General features: G+C 35.9%; 2 protein-coding genes and 1 pseudogene across 3 annotated transcripts; 1 reads left to right on the forward strand and 2 right to left on the reverse strand.

Annotated features, from left to right (window-relative positions):
• Positions 1–780: 780 nt before the first annotated feature.
• Positions 781–10,172, reverse strand: LOC110606625 (protein S-acyltransferase 8). 2 transcript variants are annotated; one of them, XM_021745519.2, is made up of 5 exons: positions 9,735–10,170; positions 4,826–5,011; positions 2,639–2,944; positions 2,276–2,509; positions 781–1,693 (listed from the first exon to the last, which is right to left on the reverse strand). In XM_021745519.2, exons 1-5 carry the CDS (start codon positions 9,771–9,773, stop codon positions 1,187–1,189), a joined length of 1,272 nt encoding a protein of 423 aa, XP_021601211.1. In that variant the 5' UTR covers positions 9,774–10,170; the 3' UTR covers positions 781–1,186. The 2 variants fall into 2 exon arrangements, with proteins under 2 accessions (XP_021601211.1, XP_043809281.1); XM_043953346.1 differs by lacking the exon at positions 4,826–5,011 and having other exon boundaries at positions 9,735–10,172.
• A 6,931-nt stretch (positions 10,173–17,103) lies between these two features.
• LOC122722395 lies at positions 17,104–18,207 on the reverse strand. Its single transcript, XM_043953087.1, has one exon. It carries the CDS (start codon positions 18,205–18,207, stop codon positions 17,104–17,106), a length of 1,104 nt encoding a protein of 367 aa, XP_043809022.1.
• Positions 18,208–18,498: 291 nt separating this feature from the next.
• On the forward strand, positions 18,499–19,368 carry LOC110606189 (annotated as a pseudogene).
• Positions 19,369–22,188: the final 2,820 nt, after the last annotated feature.

Raw genomic sequence — 22,188 nt, forward strand, 5'->3', positions numbered from 1 at the left:
CTCATTTGCCCTTGCACCCTACAAACAAGACAAATAACTCATCTTTTCACTTTTATTTCAAAAATACTTTATGGACAAAATATTTAATAAGATATTTTTTTATTGTTTAATTTTAAGTTAAAAATAAAACATATTAATAAATTTATATAAAAATATTTTAATAAACATTTGAAAAAATGTGAAAAATAGCCTTTTTTTCTTTAATCATAATTATATTTTCAATTAAGTAAATTTTCTGAATATTCAGAAAATATAAAAAATATTTTCATAAAAAATATTTTTTTTAAAGAGAGAGTCTAAATAAATCAATAATATTATTACTTGATAATGGATGATGATTTTTTTTTTCCAAAAGAAAAAATTGCATTAAGTACATCGACTCGTTTTCTCCAGACAGCCAAAGAAAGTCGTACACATAATACAATATTACAACCAAAGCCCAGACCAAGGCTAAAGTGGTGCTTAGCAGGGGAAAATCAAGCCCCTAGATATACAGCAATCAGCTACCAGCTAGCTGAATTTGCAATGCAAAGTGAACTTACAACTAATTCAAAACAAAAGAAAAGGGAACAAATCTGAACCAAAAAAAAAAACAAAACAAATAAATAAATAAAAATCCACAATCCAAAACTTCAAAATTCATTATGTTGAATTCGTTTTCAACTACTATCTGCAATAATGTCGATAGAAAAGAAGCTTTCCCCGGAGACTGAATTATGTCCTGTTACTGATTGTGATGCCAACATAGGTAAATAAATAAAAAGAGGAGGGAGCAAGAGGGAAACACTGCAGAGAGAGTTCACCACACAGAAATGGATGAACTGTTTTCAAGTCTTGAAAGTAATTATTTACACAAAGAATAAAGCCAGCACTACAGATTCAATCCAATCCAAGGTAATAGACGTTCAAGAATTTAGAGGACCCAAAAAAGAAAAGAAAAAAAAAAACAGTACCCTCTTTTATCTTAAACAATTACAAACACATTCCTATTGACTGCACTCCACCACCCGATAACATAAGCCCTCATGCCTACACTGGGAACTGATTTTTTTGGCTCCCATGATCAGATAATTGTAAGTTTCTAATCATTAGCAACTTCAAAATTAGGAAGGAGAGCATCCAAACAAATAACAATCACCCATGTAGATGCCATGCTAATATCAGCAGATTAAAAAACTACCTATCATCATTGGCGCGGTTCCTTAGCTGTGACGTAGCTTCTGCTTTCAGTGACATTAGAGTTGGCAAGGACCTCTGGTGCAATTTCCCAGCTCCCACTTCTTCTTCCCCAACTGGAATGTCTAGTGTCTGACCGAATTGTGGGAGCTCGATGATCTGAACTGTGAACTGAATCCACCTCTGAGATATTATGAGGAGGCCCATTGCTTCCCCTGCTTCGTATGTCCTCGTCAATTTCTTCAATATTACGACGTTGGGAGATTTTCAATAGATCTTCACCTATCTCGAGATCATCCTCAACTTTTGGACGTGGATCCCCACCTATCTCTTCTGGTTCTGCTTCCCTAGTACTGGGCAAAGTAGGCCTCGGTACCTCCTCTTGAACAAATGCCCGAAAGTTGTTTTTTGAGGGCTTGACCTCTGTGCAAAATACTTCTAGAAAATTATGAACACAACCCAGGTTGTACACATTGATTCTGTTGTCAGCTCTGTACCGGAAATTTTCATATGTAGTCTGGATAGGAAGAAATACAAACAGTTTAATCCATGTAGAGGATGCACAAAATGGCATCGATACAGAACAAAAAGGACCAGATTTAAGGATCATGAAATCATAAGCAATCCTAGTCACTTCAATGAATTCCTGGGTACTTTCACTTTGTATTCCTTTCAGGAATAGAATACATTTTTACTCCATTAGAATGTAGACATACCTCCGATGGTCACACAAATTTATGATTCTTCAAATAGTTCAGTACTTTGTCCAACTTAAAATAAGAAAAAAAATTCAAAATATAATGAGCCTGACAATCAGCTGCTATTGCTCATAAAAATGCATATTGTCCATTTAAAACTTCAACTGATTGTGCAGGTCTGACATTAATAAACCACTGAGAATGTGAATGTCTTCAATTTAAAGTTGCAAAGCTTTTTCAATTATACTGATTGTTGACCTCATAATCCAAAATGAAAAGTTAGATACCACAAAGATAGTAAGATATAGACCAGAGTCCATAAACAAGATCTTGGCTGATTAAACTCATCACAATCAGATCAACCCCTTAATTACCAATCCAAACAAGAGAAATAAACTGACCTGGTTTGTGCCTATGAGGTACAAATGGAAGCCAGTAAGTCCACCAACAAACCAGAGGGAGATGAAACAATAGGCCATTAATATGACAGATGCTGGTGATTCTTTCATGGCCCTCCAGACTGTGCTTTGGTAATTATCCATTAGAATTTTGATGTACACAGCTGACATTGCAAATACATAGATGCAAAGAAGAGTTGCTGAAGAAACAAACATGAAGAAGAAACGGTAGTTGCGCTGCAGAATATAAACAGAATCAGATTTAAAACACCACCACATTGATGGATCAGAGTATTCACAATGTAAACTCAGAATGTAAAAAATGAATGCAACATAAGGAAAATAACTTCCATGAGAAAAGCATACCAAACCAATGCACTGTCCCACCCAAGGGCAATGATGATCAAATCGTTCCACACAGTTGTTACAAATAGAACAATGGGAGCAACGGGGAGGGCGATAAAGCATGCATGTATCACAATACTTTACTCGAACAGGAATGCCATTAACCATAACTTCCTTTGTCCGAGGGAACTGGAGGCTTGGTGTTTGTCTTCCCCCAGCCTCAACTGACACAGAAGAATCATTGCGGAACACTTCCTCTGGGGGATGTGAATTTCGGGGGACAATACCAGGGTCCCGGGCTGATGTGAGAAAAAGAAGAACCAACACCTGTCAAAATCAATCAAGAAACTTATGTAAAACAACCAGTGTCAATTATAAAGGAACTCATCTATATTCGCTACTGTCCACAAGGATTCTACTATAAATAAGAACATTCAGGAATAGCAACCAATGAACCTTCATCCAAGAAGACATACTTCTTTATGCAACTCACTTGAAGAGAAATGTTAGCTGCAGTCACTTTTTTAATGGACTGTCCATCACTCTCCATTTTATTAGTTGAAGTACATAATAAATAGAGATTAAATAAGGAGAGAGAAAATAACAATTAATATAATAAATATTTTTCAACCAATGGGATAGGTTGGACAGTCATTTAAAAAAGTGATTGCAGCAAGCAGTCCTCCTCACTTGAAATATAAACCAGTCATAAAAATGAAAAAAACTATCAAAAATCAGTAGCAAAGGCCTTGAGCACATCCAAGTATACATAATAATTACTTGCAAAAACTCAAGATGACCATACAATTCAGACTACCATTTTTAGGTAGTTAAAATTTGGGTAAATACATATAAAACATTATTTAAAATTCCAAAAGAACAACACTGTTTTCTAATCATGAAATCAAAATCAATTGAATTCACCTGATCAGATTGCCTGAACTATTGCCTGAACTACAAATGTCATTTCAAATTGTCAAATAATTTAAATTATTATATCAAAATACTATAAAATATAAAAATAATTAAATACTATAAAATATACAAATAATTAAAATCTTCAAAAACATCTGTCTACAAGCCCAGTACATTATTTTTGTATGGCTAAAATATTCAATTTCGTCTCTACACTTATTAGGGTTCAATTTAACCTATTATCAACTTTTTGTTTTTTCCAAATTAGCTAAGAAATTTCAATTTAAGCTCAATTTAGCCAAATAATCAAAATTGCTACGTTGAATTTCTTGATCTAGCCCAATCAAGAAACTCAATTTCTTAATTTTTGGGCTAGATTAAGCTTATATTGAAACTTCAAAGATAATTTGAAAAAAAAAAAGGTTGAAAACTGGCTAATATGAACATCCCAATGTATACGGGTGGAATTGACCATTAACGCCATCTTTTTTTGTTTACCAAATCCAAAATAGAGTCTTCATAGTAAAATCATAACCTTTTAAAGTCAAATAACACCATTAGTATTAACCGTACTAAAGTAACCTTCAACCTGTAAAAGTTTCTATGAATAATAATTTAAGGTGTCATAGAATAGTAACAATTTGAGGTGAAAAATGATACTAGAATCTTAATATGTGACAGATAAAAAAAAATGAAAACTGCAAAAGCTGAATGTTTACGCTTGAATAATTTAGTTTTGGATTCAATTTACAATTTGGAGACTTAGTGACAACGAAGAACTCATTGTTTGAATACAGTATACAGGGGGAAAACTGATGAATAGATTCTTCCACGGTTCTAGAAGTGTTTATTCGTCCCCATAAATTATCTTACGACTAATGTTAATTGGATGATTTATGGGCAGTTGGCACTTCTCATCACAAATCATAGTCTATTAGCCTTCATAGAACTCCTAACAAGCCAAGTACAAATAAAAGATGCATGCCCCCTTGTTGTGCTTCCAACTTGGGGCCAAGAAATGGATGCATCAGTTCCTTAACTTATAAAAAACTATACACAAAAAATTAACAAAGAAAGAAAGAAAGAACGAATAGAAGGCATACTGCAAAGATCAGCATACAGTGTCAAAAATTTTGTGGAGATGTTAAAGTTATTGGACACTGAAATAGAGGCATCCTATCAGGCTGCCATCCTATCCACACATATGCATGCTCAGGCACATCAAGTTCCTATAAAATCCTAGTCTCCTACTAAGGATTAGCGGTCAAGCATCATGTAATTAAGAAAACTTACATAGATAGTAAAGACAATTGCTACCACCATTATCGCATATCCAGCATTGTATGGTGAAAATTCATGGCGAAGGTGCCTCGCAACAAATACACAAAAGATTACAACTGGAACAATTATCAGCAACAACGTGATAATCAGTGAACGAGCATCAGGTCCAAATATCAACCTCCCACCAAGGATGAACTTCTGTAACGGATGGATAAAAGAGACTTTCAGATGCAGTAAATCTAGAATAATGAATCTGATTGGTCAAAGAAACAACAAAGATTTTGTTTTATGCTTCTGAAGAGCTGCTCTTCTTATTCCTTTTCTTCTATTTTTTTAGGGAAGAGGGCTAATGCGAGGGAGGGGATTGAAACATGGAGCACATCATCAATTGGAACTATAAAGTCATTAGACAATTCATGCCAGAGTCACTTTTATAGTATTATGGATGTAAAGTATTATGAATGTAATTGGCATGCTGCAGAAGTTAAGGGTTTTATGCAAAGCACTGTAGCACACTCCATTTCATTCCACATCTTACAAGTCACAAGCAAAAGAAATTTCTCCAATGACATGTAGTAAACATGAAGCCAAGTTTTTTCTAGAAAAAACTATCTCACAAAAGTTACACTTCACCGCAAAATCGAAAATAACTGGCAATTCCGTAAAAGGAAGAATAACTAAATACCTACTACCACAAACATAAGTCAGGAATGGAGAAATTCATTAGTAAAAATAAAGCAAAAGCCAAATTCCTTTCAGTCATTGTCACTACTGCATCATTTTGAAACCAGTGAGGATCTCTGATGATCATTCATGTATAAAAACATGCTCTTCCAGTCTTGTATAACTATAAGCAAGGAATTTAATTACTTCTTAGCTATTTAGAGGCATCTTCCCCATGTTCAGCCTGTATTCAAGGCATAATACAAATTCCAATAGGAGCATGTGTCGGTGGGTGGGTGTGGGTGGGTGTTTGCACATGCGTGCATAATGTTGTGATTTGATTCAAGGGACAGGACAGGACAATCCCTCTTCATCCTTTAATTCGAGCACCAATTGGACAGAGGAAAAAAGTTCCAGGCCCAACCCTTCCTTTTTCTGTCCCCAACTTCTTTCACGGGAGAAGCTACCCCAGTCCCAAGGACAAAAGTGATAAATTCTAATGTATAAATGTCCCAATGAAAAAAAATTTATATATATATATATATATACACACACACATATATCACAATTGAAATTTTTTAACCTATTTAATACTATTATGTTTATTTGTTTCATTCATACTTTACATATTAATAATTTTATCCCACATCAACTGAACAAGCAAAACTTAATTCCTCTAGATCCTACCTTACCATATTACTGCACATGGCACACACACAAAAAAATGATCAATATACCCACTGCTCATCAAAAATATCAAGGAGCCGTATTCCAAATAGACCAAGAAAGAGAGTAGTCAAAACATGTGAGATTCACTACTTTTAAATATAGAAGACCAACATTTCAATAGTGGCTCGCTAAGTTTTCTTATCCACGGCAAATAATTGGTGTTCATGATATTGAAAACCATGGACTTGTCACTAGATAAAGCCCTCAAGTCCTCAACTTCCAATAAGACAGTGGTTACAGAATACAGTTAGGCAAACAAAACAGACATACAAGGAAGTCAAAGTGTATCTTCAACATGACATATATGAAAGACAAAAAGTGTTAAGAATGTCAAGTAGCCAATCTTCATTACGTCATCATTATGAATTCTAGAATTAGGAAATTCCAAGAGAATGAATTACCAGAAAGAATAAGAAAACTTGTAATAGCTACCTCATTGTCATCCAAATGTTTAATATCCATTAGCAAAAATACAACTTAGCTATGCAATGAAGATTTAAAGAAAAACAAAAAACAAAATAATCAAAAGGACGCTATCCTTTTAAGGACCCCTCCCTGCTAATTTCAACGTGCTAATTCTGATTTTGGCTTTTAGGCAGTCATCCAAATGTTTAATATCCATTAGCAAAAATACAACTTAGCTATGCAATGAAGATTTAAAGAAAAACAAAAAAACAAAATAATCAAAAGGACGCTATCCTTTTAAGGACCCCTCCCTGCTAATTTCAACGTGCTAATTCTGATTTTGGCTTTTGGGCAGAAGCAACCGGTAACGACTGAATTGTGTTTTTAAGTGAGCTACCTTCTTTAGTTGGAATTCCATATTGTGGACTCACATTGAGAGACTAAGAGATGAAATTGATTACTGCAAAGATGACATTAAAGAACTACATAATAAAATCAATTACCATAAGGATCAGTTAGTTTATATATGTCATCAGATAGATAACAAAGGTCGTGATTGTGCGTTATGTTGTTACTTACATAATCAATATAGATAAATTTTACTAGATAAGGAAAGAAAACATCGAGATATCCAACAAATTTTACAAGTTAAAGGAAGGGAGTTGGAAGAATACAATTAAGAACTTGAAGATGAACAACAAAAGCAATTTGAAGTTCAAGACGAACAAAAAGATGAATTTGAAGATCAACTTGAATATGAAAGGGAAGAAATACAGATAGAACCATCAGAACTTTGATTGTTGAGCATTTATATTTGGAAGATTGTTCTAGGAACACATGTTGAAAATTTTCTTCTAGAGAAAGAAGCTGAAGTTGATGAGGAAAAGCTTGAAAAATCCATTCTAGAAAACAAAGAAAATCAAGCCACAGAAATTTCAATTGAGAAGAAGGAAAAATCAAGTCATGGAGATGACAAGGAAATTGAAAATTTTTCAATTTGCATTGTTCCCAGTGATTTGAAGAGTATCAACTTATTGTCATTGATTTTCTATGTTTATATATTTCACAGGATGCAAGAAAGTGTGAAGCTCTTCATTTCAATCTCATTACTACCATCAAAGAAGATAAAGTTCTTTGCTCCCCAATCCAATTATTCATTATTCCACACTATAAAACTTAAGGTCAAGTCTTCTTCAACCAGGGGAGAATCATGCAGTACAGGACGAAAACTAAATTTAAACAGTAAATTCATTGTAGAACTAGAATGTTAGAAATCTATTATTTAGGAACTGTGTTACTATACTTAGAAATTCTATTGTATTTAGTATCATGTTTCTAACTTTTGTTTATTGGTTTAGCATTTTAATGTTTTGAAATTCCTAATCCTAACAGGGATTGCTAGTATACAAATATCTTCACAATTTGGCAATTTTTCTTTGAGCAAATTATTACAATTATTATTGAGAATTAAATAAAATTTTGAGAATTTGTTTTTCTCCCGTTTGTATCTTGCAGATTTATTTCTCTTGACATCTCTGGTTTTGTCTTGTTCTACATCACTTAGTTTATTGTGAACAATAAGCAAAGATTTCAAAATATTTTCCAGGAAGAATAGCCAGCTATACAAGCACAATCTATTTTCTTAAAAACACCATACACAAAAATAAAAGTGTGCAAGGAGACAATTGCCTCAAACACTTAAACATACCCTTCAACTTGTTACACCAGACAGAAAATTCCAAAATACACACATCCTAAAAGCTCTCGCATTCTTTCAACAAACCCTAAGTGCCCATCTAAACTAGCTCAATGTCATTATAAATTAATAATGATAATAACAACAACAACAGAAAAACAAGCCTTTTTAACCTTTCAAATGTCAGTATGATATATGTGTACATGTAAAGAAGACAGGCTATAATTCTGTGAAGTTCCAGAAAGAAGAGTATAAAGAAAATACAATTGGTTGCAAAAAGCAAATAAAATTGGTTAGCATCTTCTCTCTTCTCCAATGCTTTATAGGCAATAATATTTCATGTACATATGGAGGACATGTCCCAAATGGGAAAAAAATATATTGTCTTACATTTTCATGTTTCCTATCATTCTCCTGCACTCAGGAGTAAGAGCACACTATTTTCTCTATATTGCAATACATCTTTATCGTTGATAACTGTATCCTATCTAATAAATGGCTTCCCTCAAAGGGTCCCTAAGCCTTCATAATGTAACATGTCTTAGAGCAGAAGAAACAGCTGCTTTGTCAAATATAATAAGTGCTCGGAGTCTAAAAAAAAGTAGTAATGGTAAAAATGTGTCTGTGTGCTCACATAAAAAAAAAATTAATAAAATAGAAAAACAGCAACAACTGATATGCCAGTGATAATAGCACCAGGAAACCTATCAATATAATAGTTAACTTTTTTTTTCTTTATACTACATGCATACATGCATACTATATACATAAAAACATACATATATATATATATAGAGATACCAACCCAAGATTACAAGTTACACTCTTTTAGATACAAAAAAGTGAAGCACAAGTACTAAACCGAACAATAATAAGCACAAAACATTACAATGCCATCTCATACGTTTTCTAAAAGCAACATATAAGGGTCTTGAGAACTATTTTGCACAAATTTTGCACATCAAAAGTACAAATCAAAGTCACACGATTTCACCACCCATTGCTCCATTCAGTTATTAACTCGTCCACTGGTCCCAAAAACCCGAGACCTCAGTTTGATTGCTTAATAAATGGAAAGATTAGCACGAATAAAATAGAAGTATTCAGCTGTAAAACTAATACAGCAATATACCAAGTGTTCCAAATACCCACACCCCAACTTTCCCTATAGTTTTTCCTCGTATTTCTCAGCAACCAAACAGGGAACGACTAACACAGTGGAATACATGGCAAATTTCAACCCTCAGAAAGAAAAGGAGAGTGAGATATAATGTACAAACTCAAATTTGGCTCAGCCAAACAAAACCCACAAATTGCAGAGTAAGTAAAGCAAATCTAAACCAATACCCATATGCTAAAAGCCAACCATTGACAAAGATTCAAAACCCGAAATACAAAAACCAATCAGAGCATATAAAAGGCCCTCACATTACTTCCTTTCCACACTTCATAAACGCGCTTCGCCATGACAGTAACTCTCACGCGCCGCCCCCTTCTTTATCTTCCACTTACTACGCAGGCACGGAGTCGAAGATTTCAAACTTGGTGTTCCCCCTGTTCATTTCATTTCAATTCAATTTCATTCAAAAAAACCCAAACCCGAAAAATAATAAATCAGTGGCCAGGTGAAATCACAGAAGGTGATTGATAGAGTAATTATGGGGGTTTGGGCCTGGGTTTTTGGGGATTTTACAGAAATTATTACACCCTCACTCAATGAGAGAGAGACAGAGAGAGACGATCTGCGAGATGGCGGTTTGTGGGTTTTGGAATTTTGGGACTAGTGTGAGCGTTTGTGATTGTGTGAGCGAGAGATGGAATGTTTTCTCTTTTTTTTTTTTTTATAAAAAATTTCTTTTTTTTTCAAAAATGGACCTCTTCGTCTTCTATATGGTAAAGGGAGGCTGCTGTTGAACATTCAAATAATAAAAATAAATAAATAAATAAACAAATATATATATTGTTATTAATCTTTTAATTGTAACCTTATAATATTTATTTTTAGATATTTTGTCATAACAGTTATTTCTATTATTAAAGTAAATATTGATAAAGAAAATATACTTTAATTTTAGAAAAATATTTAAAACACCAAATTGAAGAAAACTAACTATTATTAAAACATTAACCCTTCATTTGAAAATAATAATTTTATAATAATTTAATTTAATTAATTTTTATTTCAAATAAAAAAATTATTATTTTTTAATTTAAAATTTTTTATCATGTATAAATTAAAATTATAAAAAGATTTTGATAATTTAAATTATTTTATTGTAAAATCATTCATACTAAATAAGTGATGAATATAACAATTTTTTACTCTTACTCTCACAGTAAAATTAAGAGCAAAAATAGAATTATAGAAATAATTACTCAATAAATTTCATAAAAACAAATTTACTTTAACTTTTATAATTTAAGAAAATTGAATCAATATAATTAAATTATTAAATTTTAGTAAGAAAGTGGAGATGTATGAATTCAAACCTTGCTTTACTAGATTAACTATACTAGATTAACTATACTTTTAGCCGTTAAAACATGTTAAACTGGTTATTGAATTAATAAAATTTCATCAAATACAGAGGGATATCATTCTAAAAAAGAGACGATTATACCTAATACAGACGATTATTTTTAAGAGAGACAGATGATTATACCTAATAAATTCTCTAGCTAAAATATGAACACGACAAACCTATTTAATAAAAATATTAGTTTTAGAATCAAATAAAAATTTATAATAATATTTATATATTATTTTATATATTTATTTTTAAATTATTATAATTTAAATATATAAAATAATAATTTATAATAATCATTTTAAATTCGGTAATTCTTTCACAAATAAATAGAAAAGTTAGTAGTGCTATCTATTATATTTTTTAAATAAATTTATTTTATTAAAAAATATTATTCAACGAACAGGCACGAATTAATATATAAAATAGCTAAAGTTGAATCCATTATCAGAAAAGAGCTCAAGAAAATTTTCAAGAAAGATGTTGGACGAGCTGCTGGCTTGCTTCGTCTCCACTTCCATGACTGCTTCGTTCAGGTGATGACTGTAATATTTATCTTTTAATATTCTTTTTGTTTCTCTCTCTCGCCAATCGCCGTCGTATATTTACTTGAATTATTTCTGTGCAAGAGAGAGAAAAAAACTTTAAACTCTTATTTTAAAAAGAAAATAACGTTACAGGCAGGATCTAGAAGCATCCTGCTTTCTTATGTAGCTGACAAGTACACGTGCACATCTTGTGCCAATCACAGCCCTATTACAATGGAAAGAACATAAAAGAAACGACACAGTTTCAATCAATATATGCATACACGCTCAATAACTAAAACGATGCAGTTTCAACACCCCTCCTCAAGTTGAAGCTGGTAAAGGCAGTAAATTCAACTTGCCAGTAAGACTGTCATTGCGAGATGCAGGCAATGCTTTCATAAAGATGTCTGCCAATTGTTCTTGAGTGGGGAGATGACTAGGTAGAATAAAGCCTTGTTGGAGTTGGTCCCAGACGAGATGGCAATCTATTTCAATATGCTTCGTGTGCTCATGAAATATTGGGTTAGCTGCAATGTGCATTGCTGCCTTACTGTCACAATGCAGTGGAATGGGCAGCTGGATGGCAACCTGCAAGTCCTGTAAAACATAGCTAATCCAAAGCAACTCATAGACAGTGTTAGCCATTGCACGATATTCAGCCTCAGCTGAAAACTTAGAAACAGTGGTTTGTTTCTTCGTCTTCCAAGATATGAGGCAAGGACCCAAGTATATGCAATATCCAAATAGAGACTTCCTTGAATAAGTACAGGCAGCCCAATCAGAGTCACAATAGGCATTCAAGCATAAATCATTGCTCACAGGGTAATGAAGCCCCTGATAAAGGGTGCCGTTGAGATAACGAAGCACATGTAGAGCAGCCTCCCAATGAGGCTTTCAGGGCATGCTCATAAATTGACTTAAGTGTTGCATGGCATAGCATATATCAGGCCTTGTAAAATTAATATAAAGAAGCCTCCCAAGGAGCCTTCGGTGCATGTCAGGCTCATCAAGAATTTCTCCTGAATCAGAAGTTAAATGTAACCCTTGAGGTAGAGGACAAGAGACTGGTTTACAATAAAACATCCCAGCATCCTTTAACACATCCGAAATGTATTTAGTTTGGCTGAGAATAGTTTCTTGAGAAGATCTAGCAATCTCTAGCCCCAAAAAATATTTCATAGGTCCCAAATCTTTGATAGTGAACTTTGAGTCTAATGCAAGCTTGCATTTATCTATAGCATCAATAGAGTTTCCAGTCAAAATGACATCATCAACATACACAAGTAGAATCAGAATCAAATTGCCAGTGTGTTGTGTAAAGAGGAAGTGGTCATGAGGAGATTGAACAAAGCCTAAATTTTTTAGAAAATTAGTAAACTCAATGTTCCATTGCCTGAAGACTTGTTTAAGTCCATATAAGGACCTTTTAAGCAAGCAAACTTGCCCTGGTTGGGCTTTGTGATAGCCCTGAGGTGGTGTCATGTACACCTCTTCATTTAGATACCCATGAAGGAAGGCATTGTTAATATCCAATTGAAATATTGGCCACTGTTTAAAGGTGGCCATAACGATGAGAATTCTTACTGTGGTAAGCTTTGCTACAGGTGAAAACATGTCTTTATAGTCCAGCCCTTCTATTTGATTGTAGCCTTTGGCTACCAATCGGGCTTTATACCTTTCTACGTCTCCATTGGGTTTAAGTTTAACTTTGTAAACCCATTTGCATCCTATTGCCTTTTTATTCTTAGGCAAAGTGGTGAGTATCCAAGTATTATTGGTTTCCAAGGCCTGAAGCTCTTGCTTCATGGCCTCAATCCAATGGGCATCTCTGGATGCTTGAGAATATGTGCAAGGTTCATAAACCTTATTGACATTGCAAATATAAGACTTATGTGATGGATGAAAGGACATAGAAGATGTGTACAAAGAATTCACATAGTCCTACATCCAAACAGGAGTCTGTCTGTGTCTTTGAGTCCTTCTAACAAAGGGACTTTTTTGAAGACCATCATCGGTATGACTAGATCTATAAGGAATATGATTTGGAGAATCACATTCAATCACAGGTATAGGAACCACAGAATCCTCTATTTCACTTGACCCTTGGAAGGGAAAGATATTTTCATGGAAAATTACATCCCTACTGATAAAAAAAGATTTATCAGCAATGTTATACAACTTATACGCTTTATGAGTGTTGGCATACCCCATCATTATGGCTTTAATGGCTCTCTCTTGAAATTTATCTTTATGTGTACCCACGGTAGTTGCATAGCACAAGCATCCAAATTTTCTCAAGTGAGAATAGTTAGGTAAGGTGCCATATAATCTTTCATAAGGGTTGTCCAATTAAAACCCTCCATAGGCATTCTGTTAATTAAGTAGGTGGCAGTTAAGATGCATTCTGCCCAGAATTGGGTAGGTACTTAGGATTGCATTTTCAAGACTCTAGCAGTGTCAAGTATGTGTCTGTGTTTTCTTTCCACAACTCCATTCTGCTGGGGAGTGTATGGGCAGGATTTATGGTGTATAATTCCCTTACTAGCAAGAAAGAGTTATAAGCATGACTTAAAAATTCCCTTCCATTATCAGTTCTAATGGTCTTAATGGTAGTGTTGAATTGATTCTCTACCATATGAATAAAGTGTTCAATAAGACCAAAAGTTTGGCCTTTTAAGTGCATCATAAAGGTCCATACGGGTCTACTGTAGTCATCAACAATGGTGAGGAATAGTCTAGCTCCAATGATTGAGGTGGTCTTATAAGGTCCCCATATGTCAATATGAATCAATTCAAAAGGTCTTGAAGCTAGAGTATGACTTCTAGGGAAGGGTAATCTAGCTTGCTTAGCAAGAGGGCAGATGGGGCAGCAAGTCATAGCATTATCACTGATGTTTATGCCTTTGATATGTTTGAGTTTGTTAACAGATGCATGTCCTAGTCTATCATGTATGTCATTCATGCTCACAGTACAATTGTATATCCTTTCACATTGCATATAGTTTCTTTTATTTGAATCAGATATAGGAATCATGGCATTTACAAGGTTGTGAAGATTAGCATCTAAGTTCATGATCTGAATTAGGCAATGTCTAATCTCAGTTTGACAGAAACTCATCTTATTCAGTCTAAATAGATCTCTTTGTTTCTTTCCTATGGCCACCACCTTCTTATTCAGAGGGTCCTGTATGATACAGTAATGATGGCATATTACAATACAATATCCATGACTATTCATCAATTGACTAATGGATACCAGATTGTATTAAAAGTAAGGAATATATAGAACATCATTCAGAAGTAATTTTCCAAAGAGGTTTAGCCTTCCAGATTGGGTGACCTGTGTTGTGTTCCCATCTGGAAAGCAAACAGATATGTGCTTGTGTAGTGTTTGTAAAGTGATAAACAAACTGCTATTTGAGCACATGTGATTAGTGGCTCCAGTGTCTAGGATCCAACTATCATCAGTGTCCAATTGTGCATAACAGGTTTTATGAAGGTTAGGATTACCTGCAAAGTCCATGAAGTGTGACTCAGGTTCAAGGCATGTCCCAGGAGCTAGGCTCCCTGTAACGACCCAGAAACCGGACCGCTACCGGCGCTAGGATCCAGATCGGCTTAAGGCCGCCGGGACCCGTAGCAAGCCTCCTATACCTGCTATATACCTGATAACATCCCATACATGATCATACATTTTCATAAAAACTTGAACTTTTCATACACCAAGCTTGACCTGAGCATGCACCATAACATTAACCATACAAAACCCAGACTAGAGCCCTCATCAAATGCTCTAGTTGGGTTATCATTACAATAATCAAGCTTGGTTTTCATAAACAATCATTAAAACATTTCATTAAAAAGATCATGTACCAAAAGGGATTAACATACACTGGGGCCAATCACAATTCTATCCTCAATACAATTCTTTACATTACATCACATTATAGCATTGTACAATACATGTCCACTACTAACTATACAAACACTCAGCCTCTACTCTTCCTGACCTCCTGGTCTATCCCGAACCTGCAAACCTGGGGGTTAAGGGAAAGGGGTGAGCTACTAGAGCCCAGTGAGCAGAATAATAAAACATTATATATTAAAACGTATACTTTCATGAAATGCATCACATCACAAACAATTCACATCAAGGATGGACTTGTCACCAATAACCCTCTACATATCCAATGTGCCCAGCCCTCGACGGAGCTCCGCAGGACTTCCTCTTAATCATCACACAATGCCAAGACGCGTGGACATGGGCAACCCTGGACTTTCATAAATCATACATAACAAATGTCAGGACCCGTGGACATAGGCAGCCTTGGACTTTCATTAATCATCATATCATATTGAGGGCTAATGGGTCATCCAACATCCATCCACATCAACATCAAGTTATGCAATGCAACATATTCGTGAATTCTAATGCAAACACCCTAGTATATATATATCATGGCATTCGTGATGCGTGATCATGCTCAAAATTTATTTGCTTGCAACATAAAGATTCATTCTACTCACCTCAGACTGACTCTAGGAAGACTCTAAAGCAGCTACCTCACTGCTGGGGTCTTCGGTTCCTCGAGTCCGAACCTATACAGGTGGACTTAAATGAGGGACCAAACATACACTAACATGACTCTAAACAACTCCCCAAAAACCCCCTAAAACACCTTAAAACAATCATAGAAAACATGCAAAGGAAGGCTGAACAGGGCACTTTCGGCGGCAGGTTCGGCGGCCGAAAGTCCCTCCAGAGCTGAAAGTCGCATTCGGCGGCCAAAAATGGTTCCAGAGCCGAAACTCGCCAACCTTCGGGGGCAGGTTCGGCGGCCGAAACTCCTTTCCAGAGCTGAAAGTCCAAACTTTCGGGGGCAGGGTTCGGCAGCCAGAACTGCCTCCCCAGGCAAGTTCGGCGGCCGAACATTGCTTCGGCTGTCGAACCTGAGTTTTTCCTGAATGGCAGAACTCAGCCTCAAACATGCACATTTGCCTTCCAAACTCTCCAAACTCATACACAACTCTCCCAAACATGCATAAACATGTACACAAGCATATAGGGGTCTCAAACTAGTCTAAACCCCAACAAACATCACATTAAACATGCATAACAATACACATTACCTCATATAGCTCACATAACCCTAACATTTTACATCTAGCTTAAACATGCATCTCTACCCCAAAATCCTTCACAAAACTTGCTTAAAACATCAAAGAAGGTGAGGATCGACGCTTACCTCTTGAAGATCGAGAGAAGGCGTGACCCAAACTTGGAGATTAAGAGGGTTTGGGCTCCGGGGTCTCCAAACTTTCCAACTTTGATTTTAAGCTCAAAAAATCTTCAAAACCAAGTTAAAACTCGTTAAAACTTGAAGAGATTGAAGGAAAAACCTCAAATCTAACCATGAAAGGTCATGGATTCAGCTCTGCCCGAAAATGGGGAAGAAAACTCGCCCATTTTCGGACATGGAGCCTTTTATAGGTGGCTGGCCAGACCACCTTCGGAAGCCAAAGGTGACTCCAAAACTCTACCATGTTCGGCGGCCGAACATGAGGTTCAGTGGCCGAACCTGGATTTTCTTCCTTGGTGCTTTTCTTTCAAAACTCAATTTCTTTCTTACTTAAAACCTTAAAATATAAGAAAACATTTTAGAAAAACATATTTTACCCCTTCTAGAGGGTTCCGACATCCGAGATTCCGTCGGGAGACAGGAATTCCGATGCCGGAGTCTAGCCGAGTATTACACTCCCTTTTCCTTTGACAAGTTGAGAAACTTCTTGCTTTAGGGAGGTCAGCATGGATGTCAGTTCATTTATCTTACTTGATGTATCAGTATAATCAAGAGGATTGTCCTCTTCATGCTTATTTTGTTCTACAGCAGCCATAATTTTGGTGTTTCCATATCCTTTTACACCTTGTGTGCCACTTTTGTTCTTTGACTTGAACCAATCAGGGTATCCAATCAGTCTAAAACACCCCTCCCGAGTGTGCCCATTCATATTACAGAAGGTGCAATGCCCCTTCTTGTTGTCAGGCTTTCTTGGTCTGACCTGACTTTGAGTGTAGGTTTTGTTCAATAACACAAGGGATTCAGAGTTGTCACTCATGGCTCCCAAAATCTCCCTTTGAGATTCAAATTTTACCACCATTGAGTATGCCTTATTCACTGTTGGTAAGGGATTCATTCCCAATACTTGGTCCCTTACAGACCCAAAAGACTCGTTCAGTCCCATCAGAAACTGCATGAGTCTGTTTCTGTTGGTTATTTCTACTATAGCCCTAGAGGCTCCACATGTACAGGTAGGGAGGGTCTCCATACAGCCTAACTCATCCCAAAGTCTCTTTAGCTTAGTAAAGTAGACAGCAACAAGGGCATTCTCTTGAGACATAAGAGAAATTTTTCTGTGTAATTCATATATCATAGGGCCATTGCATTCTCCAAACCTTTCACATATTTCTAACCAGAGATCTCTGGCTGAAGCAGTGTATATAAAACCATCCACCAGTTCCTTAGAGATGGAGTTAAGGATCCAAGATGTGACCATGAAGTCACATCTCTTCCATTGTTCGTAACCCTCAGAGTCTTTGCTAGGTGCCGAAACTGTTCCTTCGACAAACCCTAGTTTCATCTTGGCACCTAGGGCGATTTTAATCGCCCTGGTCCATGATATGAAGTTTGACCCTATAAGAGGTGCTGAGACTAGACTCATACCTGGATGATCAGAAGCTTGGAGACTCAAAGGATCTCCCTTTCCTTGGGCCATGCCTTGTGATTTTTCCGGTGCACCCGTCGCCTTCTGTTCCTTGCTACTGTTCCCTCGCTCCGTCGCCATCAGATCTCTCAGAAAACCTCTAGATCTCACTCATACAGCTATTGACGCGCCGTCATGAGTCAAAACTAGGCTCTGATACCATGTGCAAGAGAGAGAGAAAAGAACTTTGAACTCTTATTTCAGAAAGAAAATGATGTTACAGACAGGGTCTAGAAGCATCCTGCTTCCTTATGTAGCAGACAAGTACACGTGCACATCTTGTGCCAATCACAGCCCTATTACAATGGAAAAACATAAAAGAAACGACACAGTTTCAATCAATATATGCATACACGCTCAATAACTAAAACGATGCAGTTTCAACAATTTCTCTCGATTAACGTCTGTCAGGGATGCGATAGCTCGGTGTTGCTTGATGGATCCGCCGGAGGACCAAGTGAAAAATCTGAACGGCCTAACTTAACCTTAAGAAAACAAGCTTTAAAATCGTCAACAAGCTTCGAGAGATTGTCCACAAACAGTGTGGCCGTGTCGTCTCTTGCTCTGACATAGTCGCCATCGCTGCCCGTGATTCCGTTTTCTTGGTAATCACCAACTACTGTAACTTTTTCACTTCTTTAAAGATAACTCAGTTTCTTTTATGGGTTGCAGACCGGTCTTGACTACGACGTCCTATTGGGAAGACGAGATGGAGTAAACTTCGCTCGAGTGAATCAAACTTTTGTAGACCTAGTAGGACCAGACGCTAACACTACCACCATTCTCGTCAAGCTTGCTCGGAAAAAGCTTGATGCCACCGATGCAGTGGCCCTATCAGGTTCCCACACCATCGGCATAGGCCACACCACATCCTTCACCGACCGTCTTTATCCAACCCAAGATCCTACCATGGACAAAACCTTCGCCAAAAGTCTCAAGCGAACTTGTCCGAAACCAGACACCAGGAACACAACTTTCTTGGATATTCGATCCCCTAATAAATTTGACAACAAGTACTACTGTTGATCTCATGAACCGCCAAGGGCTGTTTACCTCGGACCATTGTTACTAGCTTCGCCATTAATGAAACACTGATAGTTTCCATGATCAAGATGGGGAACTGAACGTTTTGACAGGGAAACAAGGGGAAATTCGAGCCAATTGTTCTGCCAGGAACTCTGATAACAAGCTTTTGGTGTATGTAGCAGAAGAGGAGATGGATCACCTGCTGAAATGAGATAATTAAATTAATAAACTTGTCAAAATCTCACAATCACATACGTAGTATTAACGAGTTTGATTTTTTAATTAAGAAAAGTTTATTTTAGTAATTTAATTTTAAATTTTGAAAATGAAAGGAAGAAAATTAACTTTCAACTTATTTATATATATATATATATATATTTAATTTTTAATAAAAACCCTCGTAAAATTGATAAACAGTAATTTTTAAGTCTCAAGAATTTCTCTTTTCATGAAAGTTAAAGATAAGTATGTTCCCTTCAGAAAAATAATATAAAACGAGCCAAAGAAAAATAAAATTCAGATTTTTTTTATTTTTGCAAAATTTATCTTCTATCAAAAAACAATGAAGAAAGCCATTTCAAAACTTCATTTTAGAAATTTAAAATTCAAAATTTCTGTTTAAACTTTAAATATACTAATTTCAATGGTATTTTAAATTAAAATTAACGAAATCTTTAAAAATTGCCATTGTTTATAAGGCAAGTCTGTGTAATTTCATAAACTCTTTAATTAAAATATTTTATTTATTATTTCCATTAACTTAATCCTTCTATTCATTCTGATCTATTTTTTCCGTTAAAATCTTAGTAAAATGAAAGATAAAATAATTTAGGATTACCCTTATTCTTACATTTATAATAAAATCTTTATATAACTTTCGAATTCTTTCCCCAAAATTTTTTCATAAATTTTCCTTTCCAAACTGAATTAATAGCATATATGGTTGAATGCTGATAACCGCCAGATTTCTTTACCCCGGACCCTGGTTAGACCCATAGAGATAGTCCACAACCTGGAGGCCTCAAGGCTTCCCGACCGAGTCTGGCCCATTCCACTCCACTTCGAGACCAGACTCCTGCTAAACCCGACAGTCAGACCGGCCCAGCCCATTAGGACCTAAGATCCGGCCTCTCCTGGAATTGGCATTTTTCTTTCTAACCCTGTCATGAGAAGAAAGGACAATAAGCCCGGTCACTTCGCAACCCCATTCGTCCTCGCGCCGGAGGGCATTAAATGGCCGCCTGACATAGGAGAGGTCGCCACATTATCCGTACGTACTAGCCCATACGGAAGAAAAGGTGGTCCTATACTAGAAAGGGTGGATACACGTTACTAAAAAAAGAGGATAAAAAGGGAGGAACACCCCTCTCCAAGGGGGGCCTTTTTTAGAACGCATTGTAAATCTTATTTTCTGGATCTCAGCTAATCAATTGGCGCCGTCTGTGGGAATGAAGGAGATCTTTTCATCGCCGGAGTTCCACTTTTACAATACCCACTGAGATCCACAATGGCCAACCATAACGAAAGCAACCTTGTCAACACCCCTAATGATCTGAGCTCTGCTCAGGAGGGGCAACAATTCTCTTTCTCTAACTCCACAACCCCAAACAATCAAACACCAATCCCCTTCAAACTCTCGCCAAGTTTGGCAGGGAATACATCCAGAGTTAACTTATCCAACCAGGACCTCCAAGCCATGGCTCTCCAGCTACAAAACACCACCAACTGGTTGGGGCAGATGATGCAACAGAGAGGCCTTAGCACCCCGATGAATGTGTTGCCAATGGTAGAAGAACCCAGAACTAATGAACCTCAGCAGCCTACCTTCAACCATCCTCAAACCAATAACAGAAAAACTGGAGAAAGAGGAAGGAGAACCGGGGGAGAAGCAGAACCGGAGGCCAGGATTCATGAAAGAAGAGTAAGAGAGCTGATAGAAAATGATGAGGCCAACAGTTATTCTGTCGAAACAACCAAGAGGACGGAAAGTGAAGCGTGGGAAGAGGGATGTCACCTAGAGAAGAGACCCAGACAAGAAGAAGAAAATGTAGATTAAAAATTGCAGAAGCTGAGGAAACAGCTCCTAGCTGAGTTGGGAGCGAAGGATGTGGTTAGGAATGAGTTAATGGTGTTTGTTTCATATGATCTCATGGTAGTTTGGTCTACTACTTTTATAACTATGATATAATTCATTTTATTAAAAAAAATCAAATCAATTTTTAAAAATAAATAAAAAATTATTAAAAAATAAAAATATTAAATTGAATTCTTATAAAATTTAAAGGCAGAATAAGGTTATATCTGCCCATTTCTAAAAAGCAATAGAGAGCCATATTTACATCAATTTTGAGGCCATTTTGATTTCTAAAATTAGGGCAAAAGTGCAATAGAGATTTAGTGCAGGTAAGAGTTATATTGTTGGCAATGAAATAAATCACGAAAAGGAGGAAAATAATGCAGAAGAAGAGAAAAAAAAATTAATTAAATAATAAAAATAATTTAATTTTTTAATATATTTTTAACAGTATAAATAAATAAAATTAGGTGAAATAACTTTTTTATTGACAAAAATAAAAGGAAGAGGCATTTTAATAAATTCTTAAAAATTGCTTATAAATAATAGTAATATCTATGATCACAATCATAAATCTCCCATTCCTTTTTGGATTTGCGGATTTTATTTTATTGCCTTAATTGATATCTGGGTCTTCCTCTTGTTTGCATGCCATATTTTGGGTGGCTTGACGGTGGGTGGTTGTTGGGACGGCGATCGTGACTTCTATCTTTGGTATAGTCGGTGGCAAGCGGTGGATGTCGATGCCTTCTGGTGCATTGGGCTCAAAGCTTTAGGCTTAGTAGACTTCTTTTGTGGGTTGCTTTTGGCATTCTATGGGCTTATAGTATTTGCCCAGTTTTGATCTTTCAATGCAATTTGCATAATTGAAAAAAAAAAAAAATCAATGGCTTTAGCTTTTAGTGTTCGTTCTTAAAAATTTCTGTTAAATAAATGTTATTTTGAATTTTTTTTTCTTAATA

The sequence above is a fragment of the Manihot esculenta genome, chromosome 18 (genome assembly GCF_001659605.2).
Source record: "Manihot esculenta cultivar AM560-2 chromosome 18, M.esculenta_v8, whole genome shotgun sequence".
Taxonomy (NCBI): Eukaryota; Viridiplantae; Streptophyta; class Magnoliopsida; order Malpighiales; family Euphorbiaceae; genus Manihot; species Manihot esculenta.

Bases quoted from the DNA above. Each gene is read 5' to 3' on its own strand.
- LOC110606625 (XM_021745519.2), bottom strand. From the start codon at position 9,773: ATGGCGAAGCGCGTTTATGAAGTGTGGAAAGGAAGTAAT. The intron at 5,012-9,734 runs GTGAGGGCCTTT...CATCCGTTACAG, and splicing joins AAGTGTGGAAAGGAAGTAAT to AAGTTCATCCTTGGTGGGAG. The intron at 2,945-4,825 runs GTAAGTTTTCTT...TGATTTTGACAG, and splicing joins CAATTGTCTTTACTATCTAT to GTGTTGGTTCTTCTTTTTCT.
- LOC122722395 (XM_043953087.1), bottom strand. From the start codon at position 18,207: ATGGCGACGGAGCGAGGGAACAGTAGCAAGGAACAGAAGGCGACGGGT.